Genomic DNA, 15,722 nt, shown 5'->3' with positions numbered 1-15,722 from the left:
AATGCACAGAGCTTTAGTTCATCTCAGTAATATGAACACTGTTCTTGTTTTTACTGAAGCAGAATGGGCCTGCTCTATAGATTCTCTGATTCTTTGATTTCAACCAGACTTCCTGTTTTACCATGAATGGTACGCTGTTGATGAGAGGACGTGACTCAAAAAACATGAATCTAGAATTAACCACAGTCCGGGTGTGTTTGTGAAAGAGCGAAAATGTAGGGCCCCTATCATAAAAAACCACGACTGTTTGAAAAGGTTTAGAATTGTTTAGTTGATACTTAATTTTGTTTGCTTGAAACTTGAGTCTGGGAGGCAGCCTTGGGCTTAAGCCAAAAAAAACAACCTGAAATGCATTGAAATACATTTGTTGAGGATAATAAATGAAAAAACTGATCTATTTTTAGAGGTAAATGTTACATTGCTGTTCCAAAACAAACACATAACTGCATTTCGTTTTCCAATTAGGTGTTTTTCGTCAAACATATCATAGGAACATGCATAGCACGGAAGTGAGGTGGGGAAGCATTAGAGTGGGGCATAATGCTTCTCCAGTGGGCATACGTTTTAAGCCTCTTAGTTAAACCCCATATTCTTGTAAATGTAGAGCATATTATCCTAAAATGGTTTTAGCAGGGGTACTGACTGCAGAAAGGACTGGCGTCCTTGTCTGTTTTCCATGCTTGAATTAGCAGTGTGGGAACCAAGCGCACGACAGCTTTACAGCCCAGTTACTCATTGAAATCTGATGCCAGCAATGTGCCTAGTTTTCTATTTTTTTTTTCTCTTTGTTTTAGAAATTGCAATATGCCCCAATAACCACGAAGTCCACATCTACAAGAAGGAGGGAGGAGGCAAGTGGAGCAAGATCCACGAACTGAAGGAGCACAACGGGCAGGTGACAGGTGAGCATGTGCAGAACTCAGCCCTGTGAACTCAGATTGGGAAAGCCCTGTAAGTTTTTCAACACACCTGCACAAGAAATTTCTTTATATGCCATTGATATGGCGATTTAACTTGAGGACTAGTCAAATAAGCAGATATGCATAAAGAATGCAAAAACATATATTTGCTGCAGATCTTAATTTAGCAGTAACATTTTGTTTTTATTTTTATTTATTTATTTTAAAAGGAAAAACCTGCTTTGTTTTTTGTATGTTAACTTTTTTGCTTCCCCTGATAGGCATTGACTGGGCTCCTGAGAGTAATCGCATTGTGACCTGTGGCACAGACCGCAATGCCTACGTCTGGATCCTGAAAGGCAACGTGTGGAGGCCCACCCTGGTCCTCCTGAGGATCAACCGGGCTGCCCGATGTGTCAAGTGGTCCCCCAAGGAAAACAAGTTTGCCGTGGGCAGCGGATCCAGACTCATTTCAATCTGCTACTTCGAACAGGAAAATGACTGGTAAGAGGGCTGCTTTCATTTTCCACTGATATATGCATATGTAAAATGTATTGTTGATATTCTGTCACAGCTTCACATAAGCTTCCTCCCATTGATTGAGGCTGCATTTTGTCTTCCAGGTGGGTTTGCAAACACATCAAGAAGCCGATTCGCTCCACTGTCCTAAGTTTGGACTGGCACCCTAACAATGTTCTGCTAGCTGCAGGGTCATGTGACTTCAAATGCAGGTAAAATAAGGAAGGAGCAAGTGCTTTGGGCTGGCTACTGGATGAAGCGTCAAGTTTTGTTTCATTAGAAAGGTGTTTTTTTTTCCACCTATAAGCACTAAAGAAATCATACCAATGAGCTTGTTGGCTTACTTTCTTCAAAACAATATCTATTATTAGAATCCCAAGCAGCTCCCTCTATAAAGGAGTTCACGGTGTGGGTGGTTGTCTCTTTCCTAGGATTTTCTCAGCTTATATCAAAGAGGTGGAGGAGAAGCCGTCCCCGACTCCCTGGGGCTCCAAGATGCCGTTTGGAGAGCTGATGTTCGAGTCGAGTGGCACGGACGGCTGGGTCCACTCCATCTGCTTCTCCGGCAGCGGGGGGCGCGTGGCCTGGGTCAGCCATGACAGCACTGTGGCTGTGGCCACTGGCAGCAAGAACACAGTGTGAGTACAGACAGGGTTAAAGGGGACCAGCCCTCCCCGGGGAGGGGTGGTGTAAGAGTTGTGTGTGTGTTTTAAAAAGCAAACAGTGGCCATAAAAGTATAGGCTAGTCCTTAGATTATAGACGTAGAAAAGGACCCAGTAAACGAAGCTGCTCTGAGCATTGAAAGAAGAGGAGTTACTGCAGAACTATAATACTTTTTTTTTTACTTTTATTCACAACCAGTTTTGTTTCTCTCTCAATGCCTCAGTATTTCTTCTCTGAGCTCCGAGACCCTCCCTCTTCTGGCCGTCACCTTCATCACAGAGAACAGCTTGGTTGCAGCGGTAGGTCCCGCTGATGCTCTGGCCCCCTTTCTAGCACTTCCAGGGGCAAATGATTAGTTCCTCAAAAAAAACTTTTTATTTTATTTTTTTATTTTAGAGGTTTCTCATAGCTTATTAACGCTTTGATCTTTTTTTTTTCAGGGCCACGACTGCTACCCAATGCTGTACCTTTATGACGAGGGTAAAGGGACTATTACTTTTGGAGGGAAGCTGGACATCCCAAAGCAGAGCGCCCAGCGTGGGATGACTGCCCGAGAGCGCTTCCAAAACCTGGACAAGAAGGCTTCCTCCGAGACTGAAAAGGCCAACCTGGAGTCTGTCCACAAAAACAGCATCAGGTATCTTTACTGTTAGTGGACTTGGGCTTTCTACTGCTGGTTTCCTAACCCAGTACACCTCAGGACTTCATATTACTTCTATTAAATCAAAAACTCATTGCTTTCTGTTTTACCTCCTCTGCTGTAGCTATTGCTGGTCTAGTTTTGTATGGGTTTAATCACGTGCCACAAACTTATTATTGCTGTGCTGATCCAAGCAGAGCTAATTTTAAGACACATTATCTCTGCTCAGGACTCAACTGGCCTGAAATATTTTCTAGTGTGAAGCTTTTTAGAGCATCAGGCTGAAGGAAAGGTCCCCTTCAGATAACGTACCACGATTAGTGTAAAACAAGAGCTGGCACTGAAACACTTACTTATATTTATAACCATGCAATGGCTTTCATTCTGTTCTATGAATTTACAGCCAAATCTCAATTATGGAAGGGGACAAGTCCAAATGCAGCAAATTCTGTACTACCGGAATGGATGGAGGAATGACTATTTGGGACGTCAAGGTAAAAATTGTGTTTGTAAACCTTTTTAAACCCCCCCCCCCCCAAACAAAAAAAAACAAAAAACAAAAAACAAAGAACAGTGAAATAATTGTATTTATATGTGCGTATTTTTTTCCTCCCATCCAAAATATTTCAGACTCTGGCGTCGTCAATGAAAGATCTGAAGATCATCTAAGGCACGGAAGCAAGCTTTCAAAATGCAAGGCTATAAGCAAAATCAAGAATCGATGCCAACTGCACTTGCCGCTTCATCAATTATTGTGAGCTTTTTATTTATGTATAATTCAGCACAGTGGTACTGTTCCCATGTATTATTAATGAAGAATGGCCATATGCAGTTTTTTTTATTTTATTTTTTTTATTTTGTAAGGGCTAGTTCCTAGATCGGACAAGTCTGTATTACCTGAGGTGTATTTTTATACAAATTTGTAAAGTGAGATTTTTTTTTTCACCCCAGTTAAACAAAGTGAAACATATATGCTGGTCATAACACGCTTTTAATAGATGCAATAAAAATAAATAATTATTTATACTCTGGTATTCAAACCTATTGTATTAGATCTAAAATCAGCAGCAGCTTCTTGGAATATTCATTTATATTAACTGAGACTCAACGCAGTACATTGGAATACAATATTCTGAATTTAATACAAAACATACCGATTAAATAAGGGAGGTAGTGGAGTTGTTTGGTATCCCTGTGGAAATGTACTTAACTATACAAATATTTATCAACAGTGATCATCTGTTGCCTCCACAAACTCCTACAGTACCACACATACCAACGATCAAGATATCGTTCCACTCAGACAATGGTATCCACTGTATAATGTTGTTAATTGTATAGATGCGTACTATAAAAAAGACAATCCCTCCAGTATCACACTCAACTTTCTTTTATTTACATGAAAAAAAATCCATCTAGTACTGAATTCTCAGTTTGACAGTTCATTCTGTGGAATGTGTTTTGTTTTATGAACAGTCGTTTAATGTCATTTCACAAGCACTGCAGAAAAAACAAGGTAAACAGCATAAATACAGCAGGTTTCATCTCATCCCCAATGAACACATGCCAAGGCACAGCACCCCCCCAGAAACAGCTTCAGATCAGATGGATTTATGAACAGAATGCTGCTTAAGAAAACAAGTTACACACACAGTTATGCGTATCTATCCCATTCTTACACCCTCTTGCAATAAAACTGTTCAACCTGAATCAGGTTAACTACCATCTTATGACATTAAAAACAAAAGGGCAGCTTTAAAACGTCTTTCTTTTCCCCATCCATTTACATGCAACTGCAAAAAAAGGTTGTACTCTTTGTTTTATGTAAAACACACACACACCTTCAATGTCTGCCTTGGCAAGACAGAAATACAAGTTTTCAAATCACTACAAATAGTAAGAGAACCCTTGAACAGTAAGTAGGGGTGTCCTGAAAAATGTAATTCTACGTCCCCATGTGTTGCTACAACTAAGTAAAATACCTGTCATGTCTCTTTCCACTGTTAATATCCTAACAACTTTTTACACTTATAACTTTAAAAAGTGTGAAAGGAACGTTATTTAAACAGTTCCAGTAGCACATGGTAAAGCTACATTTTTCGGAACCCTACTACTTACTCTTTAATCTTACCAATGGAACGAAACTGCGACCTTGCAGCTGCTATAAACTTGTTAAAATTGGGCTGTAAACTTGTCCTTGGTTCTGTGCTTTTGCTAAAATCACATTTGTTGTTTTCTGTGGCAGATCTTTATTTATGTCTCGATGTTATTTTACAAGGAGAATTTATAGCCTAACTTAGACTGGTTATTGTAAGTCCCTTGTCAAACAAAGTAGGGTTGTTTAAAACCTGAACAAAAATTTCTAAAAGGGTAGATTCTGCATTCACTCAGATTTATAATACATACAAGTGATGTACGATACAGTTTATTTTCACGCATTTCTACAACCACATACACCTTTCATTAGTACTGCATGACCATTTGTGGACATTTATCACTTTTTTTTTTCAAAAACATGAAAGTGGGGCATTTTAAAATATTTTTTCCTACTGGAAAGCAAAAAGCAAGGATTGTGCAATGAAGTAATAAACACTCACTATGCACGTATTTGGCTTAATCAATTAGATACGTTTGTAGAAATACTATTTTTGTATGATTTGTAATTCAATGATCTGCCATTGACACAAAATACAAAAGGGTTAAAAAAAATAAATAAATAAAAACACAACTCACATCCGTAAACAGGTTCTTAACATTGATCCAGGACACAAATACTCTTTAGAAAAGCTTAGGAAGCTATCATCTGTTACTGAATAGCAAGCAACAATATGCATTATATTATCTCATATAAAACAATGCACATTCAGGTACTGACATTTAAAATAAATGCCTTCAGTGGTGTCTGGAAGTTTAAAACACCTTGCCATTCCTCTTCAAAACAGACACAGCAGACTTTACCTGTGGCACTTGTTAGCGCAATCTAACTATGATCTAGGTAAATGTTTGCCCTAGAGCCGTTTCATACACTTGCAGGAAAACAATTTAAAGTGGCATCAAGGGACTCTACTCCTATGCCTCTATGCTTTTCTCCTGCGAAGCAAGGTCTCCATTTATTCCATCTTGCAAGATCTACAGCAGCAGCCACAATGTTCACTCTTACCAATAAACAGTGAGAAGTAACCTTTCATTTCAATACAAATCAGTGTATTTATCTTACTGAAATATTTCAACACAAATGTTAAGAATTACTGGAAACTGTAAGCCACCACTTACTCTGTAGGTACTGTATATGTTCAGCCATTACCTTCATCGGCAGGAAATTCATTATTTCATATATATTTAATAAAAAAAAATAAAAATAAAAAAAGAAAAGCATATCTTGTGAACAGGTGGCTTGTTCTACTGGCTCAGTTTTCATTCCAACACTACAAATCTGCTTTTACCTCTGAATCACGTTTACTGTTGCACATTCTTTAAATGGAAGAAGAAAAAAAAAGACAAACTTCTTTATAAAGAAGGGTCAAACTGCTACAAAATGGTAGGGCTATACACTTAGCCTTTTCACTCTAAAAAGAAGACAATTGTTTTAACCATATGCTATTTCACTCTACAACTGATCCACCCAATGAACCAGACGACATGGTAATTTAGAGGAAATAAGTTTAAAAGGAACAAACGCAAGTGAAGATTTCGTCTTCGGTATACTGTAGTATTTGATCTTGGTCCGATGCCAAAATGAATATCCGTTGACCATGTGAGCCAGCACAGATACAGACATTCATTTTAAAAGAATAGCATCTTAAGAGTTTTCCATGAAGACTACCCAGAGGGATAATGACCACTATGTAGGTCTAGTATGATGAAACAGCTGCACGGCAGCACCAACCATTGTCTAGTTCTGCTTTTTCAACCGACTTGGAACCAAAACAAAAAAAAAGTCAACATATTGCAATCACAATTTTCACAGGACTATAAACACAATGTTGCCAACCAAATCTGACCTCGAAAATAGGGGGATGGCATTTCTTATCATAGTGTTACTCAAATCTTACATCCCAATCTGAGAGACAGCTCCGACAGTCATTTTGGAAACCATGAAAGAGAACGCAAACAAAGCTATGTCTATCAATGCTATAATTGGCACATGTGTGCATGCAAAGCGAAGAGGCTTAGAATCTGCAAGGGGCAGCTTCAATCTTTGTTTTTTGGCGAAAGAAAAATTAAGTACAGCTAGCATAGATCTGCAAGATTTAAAAGCCACTGGAAAAGAAAAAACAGTATATACTTATCGATACAGAATTAGGCTATGTCAAGGTATTCCCCCCCCCCCCCCCCCCCCCCTCCTTTTAATCTCTCTTCCACTCCATTAGAAGTTCGTAGCAGCACAAGAGAGTCCAATGTCACAGTTCTACGACTCAAGAGGCGAGTTCACAGGTAACAAGGTACGTCAGTCAGTCTGAAGGATCATGGGAGGCTGCTCATTTTCTTCATCCAAACGCAGGGAGGTCATGTCATCATCCAGACCAACCCCACCAACTGCTCCCTGATCCTCGGAGTATCCTACAAATACAATGATATTGACTGTACAGCTCTCCTAATTTAGCAAATCAAGAACTCAGATTCACTTAAAACGGTGGGTACCTTTTGCTACAGCGGCACTATACGTCTGTGCCACCAATGGACGGTCGTGGGTTGTTGACTCCAGAATTTCATTAGCTGGCTCAACACTTCCGTCTAACCTGAGGACAGAGAACAAGTTTATGCTTGAACAGAAACCTACAAAGTAACCTCAAGTTCAGTTTTAGACAAACAACTTCTGATGCATACAAGAGAAGCAAAAGTGACACCCACATTGCAGAAGCAGTTCAAAAAACAAGTTCACATACCAAAGTTATTTTCTTCCGTTTCCAGGATTTTATTTAAAATCAGGGCCGTTTGATTTTTGGGGGAGGGACAGGGGGGGGACGTACTTGTGCTGTTTCATTAGTGTGCACTCTCCTCCCTCTTGTGGGTCCAGGTTGTACATGTACAGGTAACCGTCAGCCGCTGCCACCAACAAACGAGGGATCTTCTGGAGTCTAGAGGAACACATCAAACGAAACAACATTCAAGAGTGACAAGATTTGACAGCATCTTTACCGAATTCCTAAAAAGAACATGCGTCTGAAAACAGAGTACGGTCGAACCCTTGAATCCAAACTGACCCTCTTTAAGCATTACCTCCCCCAACACCTGTTTATATGAAAGATTTGTTTTTCAGAGACAGGTTTGTTCTACTATAAAATCAGGGTTACAGTCGAGTCCAGAAACAATCAGGCAGCAACTTTGAACATAAAAGTGAAAAAACGTGACTTGGCAATGACTAAAACACCTACCAGTAACTTCAAGAGAATGTCAAACTGGTTTGACCTGGATGATTTACACATTCTTTAAATGTCCTGTAAGACAAACAAGTGGATTTGAAGCCTGTGCATTTTCCTCTATACTCACATAGCAAGTGCGCAGATGTTCTTGTGCCCAGAGAAGGGCAGTCTGACTGTAGCGAAGGCCCTGCCCTGGTTAAACATCTCTGTGACCTGGGCTGGCAAGTAGCTGGTGGAGGCCATCAGCACCTTCCCGAAGTAGCCAGACCAAGTTGTGGGTTCCTCTTGCGGCCTGAAATAAAATAAACATGCAGGCCGCCAGTGTCAGCCAGGGTTTAAACCCAAGATCTTCTACACTGAACCCAAGCCGAGAATCTATTCAGCTGTGAAAAGTTGAAAAATCACCAGTTACTGTTTGATTATAGTGTCTAGATGGACCTAAACACTACACTTACTTTTCCTTCTGTGTCTCCAGTTTGAAGATATGAACTGTTTCAGTATTACTGGATGCAGACAGGAACAGTCCTTCCATACTGAATGCAAGAGAGCAGATAGTGACACACCTGCAAAAAGAATAAAGAAATAAGTCTTCAAAAAAGACCTGGTTGGCTCAGTGGACTCTCAAAGGGAAAAAGTGACCAAAAATTCTCATTAAGCTGTTGTTATAAGATGGTTTAAAATGTAGTTAAAAGCAGCAGTGACATACAGTAGTACCTAAGAGTGATCACCTTGGGAATGGAGGTTGTTTGTAAGTCTGAAAACTGAGTTTAATGTTTTTATTAAATGTGCACACCTGCTCTCTACACCTTCAATCTGGCGAATAATACAAGGATACAGCACAGTAATACAATACGCATAGGGTTATGGTTCTAAGTCTTCAAAACAGTACTATAAATGGGAAAAAGGCTACATTTAATTTACTATTGAAATCGTAACTTTAGCAAAAACACAGATTTAAACATCCATAAAAACCTGGGTAATGTAGTGCTTGTTTTAAACAAAATGCATTCGCGCAGCTTGCCTCCTTTGCTTGAAAAAAAAAAACCTGTGCTTTGTTTAAAAGAAAAATGTTACCAGTAAAATTGCCTGTACTTGCTTTGAAATCTGCCTCGCCTTTCTGGATACATTTGTTGGTACAGTAAGTTTGCATTCTCTGTGACCAGCATGCACCTTACAGGAAAGCCTGTGTGGTTGCATTGCATGCATGGTTGAGATATTGCATACATTCGGTTGAAAGTGGGGTGTTCGGTACACCGGTCAGTTTTTAACTTTGGCGTCCATAACTCTGGGGTTCTATATAATGTGTGTGTGTGTGTGTGTATATATATATATATATATATATATATATATATATATATATATATATATATATATATATATGTGTGTGTATATATATATATATATATATATATATATATATATATATATATATATATATATATATACACACACCGTTCCTCACCTCTTCACTCCTCTCCTGAACTCAAAGAGCTTCTGTCCCTCAGGAATGGAGAACACTCGGATCACAGTCCCCTGGGAAGAACACAGAAACGGGACAGTAAACATCTTTGACAGAGTAGGGACTAGTGGTGATAGGAGTCGAAGACCAAAAAAAAAATATTTGGATTCTGTATTTGATCAGCCACTGACTGATTTATATTCCCTTATATGGACCAATCCAAGTCTAAAGTTAATTTTGAATTGCAGATTACCTTGCTCTCTGCTCTAGATGCAGCGCATCAGTGTGCAGACCGAGTGTGACATGCAGTTGAAATGTAACCTCGCTTGGAATCTGATAGGCTGGGAGTCGTTTTAAACAAGCCCTTGAAAACATCCAAGCACAAGAAACTTTTTTTTTTTCCCTTCATAAAGTGGTTTAGGTTTCCCAACCTTTTCTTGATTTTAACTTGCAACCTTATCGCAGGCATGAAAAGCTGTATCAATTGCTCATTTATACTCAGGAACTTAAATAAACCAAAAGCCACTTCACTAAACAGACAACTCCTGGATCAGTTTTGAAAGTGACAAGTGATGGTTAACCCCGACGCTGGCTGACGGCTTCAGATTTCACAACTCGCTTCTTATTAGTGGCCCTCCAGTAAACAAGTTATATTTAATCTTCCTTCAGATCAAAAAAATAAAACAGTTGCACATGGTAATGCATACCTTTTCAGAGGCTGTGGCGAGTTTGGTACCGCTTGCGTCAAAAGCCAAAGCTGCCAGGGGGCTGTCATGGGCTGGGATCATATTAGCGGCTCTCTGGAATACAAGAAAGTGTTTTATTGGTGAAGACTGAAAAGTACCAAACATGCATTTTGAAACAGTTTGGGCCACTGCCTTAAATACTCAAACCCTTACCAGATTGATAGTGTCGAAGACCTGTACCTCTCCTATTGTCGCACTCCCAGGGTATGCCAAGTAGCAATTATCGTTACTAATCGACAGCGCACACAGACCTGGGGAAGTAATAAAAGAGGATCAGAGTATATTACTTATGGGGGAAAAATAAAATAAAAAATAATACAATTCTACAAGAGTCTTCTTGTCAAGAGTCTGGGCATTATTATAAATGAGGTAATCTTCTGAGGATTACATTTCCTTGCAAATCACTTTCCATTCAACATGCTCTTGTATGCACATCAAAAAAGGATTCCTATGAAGATACTCCCTAGAGAAGTTTGAGACCTACTTTTTAAATGTTGGTTATAAAATAGCACTTGCCGGAGGAGGGATTTAAATATACTGTAAAGAAGCAGACAGAGGAAGTGAAACCAGGTTGTGCTTCTCACTCGCATGAAACTGTCTGACCATTTCTACCATCTTAAAAACACCCCTAATAGCACAAGTTACCCCCCTTCAAACTGAAACGGCAACCTGGAATGATATCTTAACAAAGCAAGGGGGTTTCGCTTCAGTCAAATCTTCTTGAACTCCTTACTGTACATTTACAGTAGTGTGATAGGAATGCTACAGTACACAAATTGTGTAAAGCTTTTCTCCAACTTATACACAGTCAGTAATTTACGGGTTCATATACAAACACACACATACATATATATTAGTGCTGGGATAAATATCCAATCAAATATTTTTTGACATGTATTCTGATTTTTGTATCCGATGTTTGTAATCGCTACAAATGACAAAAATACCTTACACTTATTTACTGTCTCACCATAATTTGACAAAAACGCGCTGTGCTGCGTTGTATTACTTTTTGAAATATCCGAACGTATATTTAAATTACGCGTGAATATCCAAACATGAAAATCCTGTGTTCGTCCTTAGCAAATATACACACACACACACACAAACAAAACAAACATTTACCTGAAGGGTTTGGAGGGGTCTCTCTGATGGTGTGCAGTACTTTCATATCTCGGATATTGTGGATGTACAGAGATTCTTCCAGACATACTATTAGCCTCTGCCAAAATAACAAAATGATTGCTCAATAATGTTACTGTTTAATCTCAAGTTTTTGATCTGGGTTGGTTTATTCTCACTTACTACACTTGAAATACCCAATGTTTGGTTTTGTTTTACCCTGACAGACTTAATGAAGTTGAGAGAGGACCATTAAAAGACTGTAGTTAAATATCGTACCTGTCTGTTGAGCTTGACAGCCAGGATGGTATTGGAATAGCTGTAGTTACAAATCTCAGTCCCTTTCTTAAAGTGACACACCTTCAGCTTCCGAGGCGCTTTAAGGCTAACGATAGCAACCAAGCTGCTGGAGAACAGCCTTTCCACAACGTTCACATCTTCTGTGTCAGCTGAAAATAAAAAGTTAAAAACAGACAGCGCTTCACGACTTGAAAGCTTGTTGAGTTTTATCACTTTTCGCAACAAAAATGCAACCAAATTTAAAGACTGTCACAACGATACACACAGTAAAAGAGGAAGAACTGCTACACTGCATCCACCACATTTTACGCAGACATAATCGATCAACTCCCAACGCCACCTTGACTTTCTGCAACAGTGAAACACACTTACACTTACCACTAACGGCTCCTTCCGTCCAAGCTGCTACAATTATTGAGAGTTGTAAGCTTAGCCTGCAGGAAATGGACTGAATGAAAATGGCAAATGCAATAAAATATTACTTACTGCATTCATATATCTGTTCTAGTTTATCCACCGATGACAGAGAGAAGAACTTGTAGCCAGATTTGGTGCCAACAGCCAGGGACCTGGAAGATGGGAACTCGAATGTAAGAAAACCCACAGAGGTGTTAGGGTGCAAAGCTCAGCTCAGTTGTTTATTCATGCATTGACTGCTGCGCGTTTAAAAACAGCATTCACAAAGTTCATTCCATTCAAATTAGCCCATTAGAGAATTCCTTCTGACTTGCACAATAGTCTCATGACATAATTTTGTTTAAAATCTATTGGCAATGTATTATCAATTTTAGAACTGAAAACCTTGAATGGCGAATCACTTCACTAAGCTTCTTACAAGTGTCTGTATCTTCCTTGTACTTTTAATATCTCAATGCTTGTAATATTTGCAAGGAGAATTTTAGCTTTACACTTCTGTTTTATACAGAGGTCTTGAGAACCAGAATCTAGGAAGTGCTGACAAACTTTCTGATCACAAAATAAATCTAAATCAAAACAGAGACAAAAATGAATCTTGCAATGCAGACAGGAGATACACCTCTGTGATCGCAATCTTTTATTTCAGGTTCTACAAATGTGCACCATGTTGTTAACACCACATGCCAAACTTTTAAGGTACAAGTGTATAACCTCAAATAATCCTAGTGTAATACTAGATTTTCCAGCAGCCACTGACCAAGTTAAGCTGTCCACACTTGGCATTAGTGCAGCCAGTGTACCTCCCAGTGTTAAGAAGCACTGTTTATTCATGCCAGTATGGAGGCCACGACTGCTTTGTGTATATTACTACAGCATGTGACAGAAGTTGTTATTTTTGTATTGTTTTTACAAGATGGGTAGGATGACCTAACCGTTTCACATGTTCTCTTGGTTGAGAGAATGCACACTGTTCCACAGACAGAACAAGGGGTAGTCCTTTAATTAAACCGACTTCCCCAACCAGACAGCCACGTTGTCAAAGCTTTTCTGACCATAACTTAGGGCTTTTGTGGGGGTGTTTTAACTTTGCGGTGTTTTTTGTGTAAAATCTATAATGACCAAGAAGGACAAGAACAGTCGCAAAACCCCAATTCCGACAGTATGAGGAATCTTATGAAAAAGGGTGGGTACATAACCCCCTGCACAAAAATGAAAAAAACATTTTATGTGGTCGGATTGAATATTTTCCGTCTAAAATGATTCCCCCTGTTTCAAAGAGTTCTAAGATGAGATGGGAACAAATTTAACAGGCTCCGTGCTAAAAGTAATAACAACAATAATACTAATAATAATACTAATAATAACAGCAGGTGACGCCGAGGGTATTACCCCACAGATGTATTGCCAAAGGACTATCTGTTTGGACCTTACACAAGAGCGCTACGAGTATAATTGAATGGATAAAGCTACCATATTCCATTTATACACACAAGTAAATGTTATTCATTTTCATAAAGGTCAACCAGGTTCACGAAACTATAACTTAATTATATTAATGAGCTCTAACTTTTTTTTTTCTATCTGTCCTTGATGGTCTGTTTGTTACTAAATGCATCTTCTCTTGTTTCTCTATAATTCCTGAAACACACTTCTGCTTGGTTTTTCTCCGCCTTTACCTTTCAATCTCACCTGTCCAGGGACTGACATCCAGAAATTACGTAAATAACGTTTAATTTTATGACGGAAACAACTTTCGCGACAAGAGTCGGGTTAGAGAGCGCGTTTCGGTCTGTTGTCAGGCACTTTTGATATTCAGGGCCGTTGCGCGTATCTCAAATTGTTGCGCAAACAAGTTTCGGTTTGGATCCTGTAAATCCTGAAGCACCGTCTTTATCATAAAATACAGTTGTCCTAACGCACAGAACACACCCTTCCTAAATTAGTTGCAAGAAACTGGGTTATCTTATTAATACAAAAGAAAACGAAGCGAGCAACACATCTTGTTACAGACATGCTTTGTCATTTCCCACATCGGCTTTATATCAACCAGGTACCCCCTTCCTCTCTCTTTACTAACACCACCACACACATTAAAAAGACTCCTGAAGTGCCTGTCACAGGTGTGTCTTTATTTCATGCAAAATATCGACTGACACTTTTCCCTCTAATTGCTGTATTGTTGTATGGAGATTGGAGTCGCCTTGTTTACTCAGGAAGGCAGTGGAATTACCACGTTGTTTTGACATGTGAATTAACCGTTGTTAAGTACGACTATTTCAGAAAATACACGCGTTTAGTCCTCGCTTCTCCTACTCCCCGTGAAAGCCTCTTGAGAGCCGCTAGGCCGCCTGATCCCCGACGTTTTCTGCCCCCCTTTCCCTGGTTTTCCTTACGTGTTGTCCTGGTTGAAGTTGGCGAAGAGGAGCTGGCTGGAGCCGGCCTCCCCGCTCTGACTGGCCAAGTTCATGGGTTCGACAACATTTACAAATAAAGCACCGACAGGAATCTCTGCTGGTTCGGGTTCGGGTTCGGGTTCGGGTACTGATTATCGATATTCAGCTTCCCTGCATCCCCTCCACTTGTTGATGTTTTGCTCAGAAACGTTGCTCTCTTTCCGAGCTTGCGCAGTAGGGCCGGTGTGATAAGAAGTGAACAACGCAGCTGCAAGGCTGTAGGGGCGGACACTTATAAAACATGCCGATATATTTGTTTTTAATAACTGTTTTCTTGTATGCGTGTATTTGTATGTCGTGCTAAATACCCACTGGGGTTTATCTTGCTTATCCTTTTGTGATATGTTATTTAATCAGTATTCCACTATTACGGTTATCCTAACACTCCCTTCTCTGGTGATGGTTCTCCTTTAAATTCTCTGGTGGGAGGGTAGCTAGTTGATGGGTGAGCTAGCTCCACTATAACGCCTATGGCATCTCTAATCTCCAAGCTATGGGCGGATGGTGCAATATTGCCCTCTGGAATAAAGGGTCGAGCTGGTGCAAAATGTTACTCAAGGTTAACTTATGAAAAACAAACAGTAGTGGTTTGAGCTAATTAAGGTACAGTCAGTGGTACACAAAAATTCTTAGTAGACCTTCATCCGGTTATTAATCGTCCTGGCAGCTCCTTACTTTATCGTCCATGTAAAAAAAAAAACAAAAAAAAAAAAACATAATTGCAAATTATATGACAACTTTGTAAGGCTTGGGTAAACGAAATAAGACAATTACATTAGATAGTATTTGCTTACAGGTGTGTGATTTGGAAATATTCACACTTATTTATCAAAGCGCTTTGACACAGTTTATTAAGGGTGCATAGTCCAACAAACTAGGCCAAGTTATTACAAAATGTTAACTTTAATGTCTTTCGCACTGAAGGCATCCAGAATATTTCTTAAATGGTGCAATACACACGTCTCCTTGAGGCTTTTAGATTGCAGTACAGTCTTTAGTCAATGGGTGGCAGCAGTAGTGAACACCAGTCGACTGATCTAAATCTACATATACAATATACTTTAAAGACAGCCACAAAGTATAGTTGAAAAATAAAATAAAAACATGAATTGGGAGAATATAACAAGAAATAACGGTTCT

General features: G+C 39.3%; 2 protein-coding genes across 2 annotated transcripts; one reads left to right on the top strand and one right to left on the bottom strand.

Annotated features, from left to right (window-relative positions):
- The first annotated feature begins 122 nt into the window (after positions 1-122).
- On the top strand, positions 123-3,748 carry LOC121301216 (actin-related protein 2/3 complex subunit 1B-A-like). Its single transcript, XM_041230359.1, has 9 exons — positions 123-129; positions 795-902; positions 1,181-1,403; positions 1,523-1,630; positions 1,850-2,056; positions 2,306-2,381; positions 2,523-2,719; positions 3,126-3,216; positions 3,353-3,748. Exons 1-9 carry the CDS (start codon positions 123-125, stop codon positions 3,389-3,391), a joined length of 1,056 nt encoding a protein of 351 aa, XP_041086293.1. The 3' UTR covers positions 3,392-3,748.
- A 348-nt stretch (positions 3,749-4,096) lies between these two features.
- On the bottom strand, positions 4,097-14,774 carry LOC121301405 (WD repeat domain phosphoinositide-interacting protein 2). The gene is made up of 12 exons (XM_041230779.1): positions 14,523-14,774; positions 12,199-12,281; positions 11,692-11,861; positions 11,416-11,512; positions 10,444-10,541; positions 10,252-10,344; positions 9,548-9,618; positions 8,541-8,648; positions 8,213-8,377; positions 7,693-7,800; positions 7,364-7,461; positions 4,097-7,282 (listed from the first exon to the last, which is right to left on the bottom strand). Exons 1-12 carry the CDS (start codon positions 14,594-14,596, stop codon positions 7,170-7,172), a joined length of 1,278 nt encoding a protein of 425 aa, XP_041086713.1. The 5' UTR covers positions 14,597-14,774; the 3' UTR covers positions 4,097-7,169.
- Between the last annotated feature and the right edge of the window lie 948 nt (positions 14,775-15,722).

The sequence above is a fragment of the Polyodon spathula genome, chromosome 27 (genome assembly GCF_017654505.1).
Source record: "Polyodon spathula isolate WHYD16114869_AA chromosome 27, ASM1765450v1, whole genome shotgun sequence".
In the NCBI taxonomy this organism is placed as follows: Eukaryota; Metazoa; Chordata; class Actinopteri; order Acipenseriformes; family Polyodontidae; genus Polyodon; species Polyodon spathula.
This window is presented reverse-complemented; position numbering and strand designations above follow the sequence as displayed.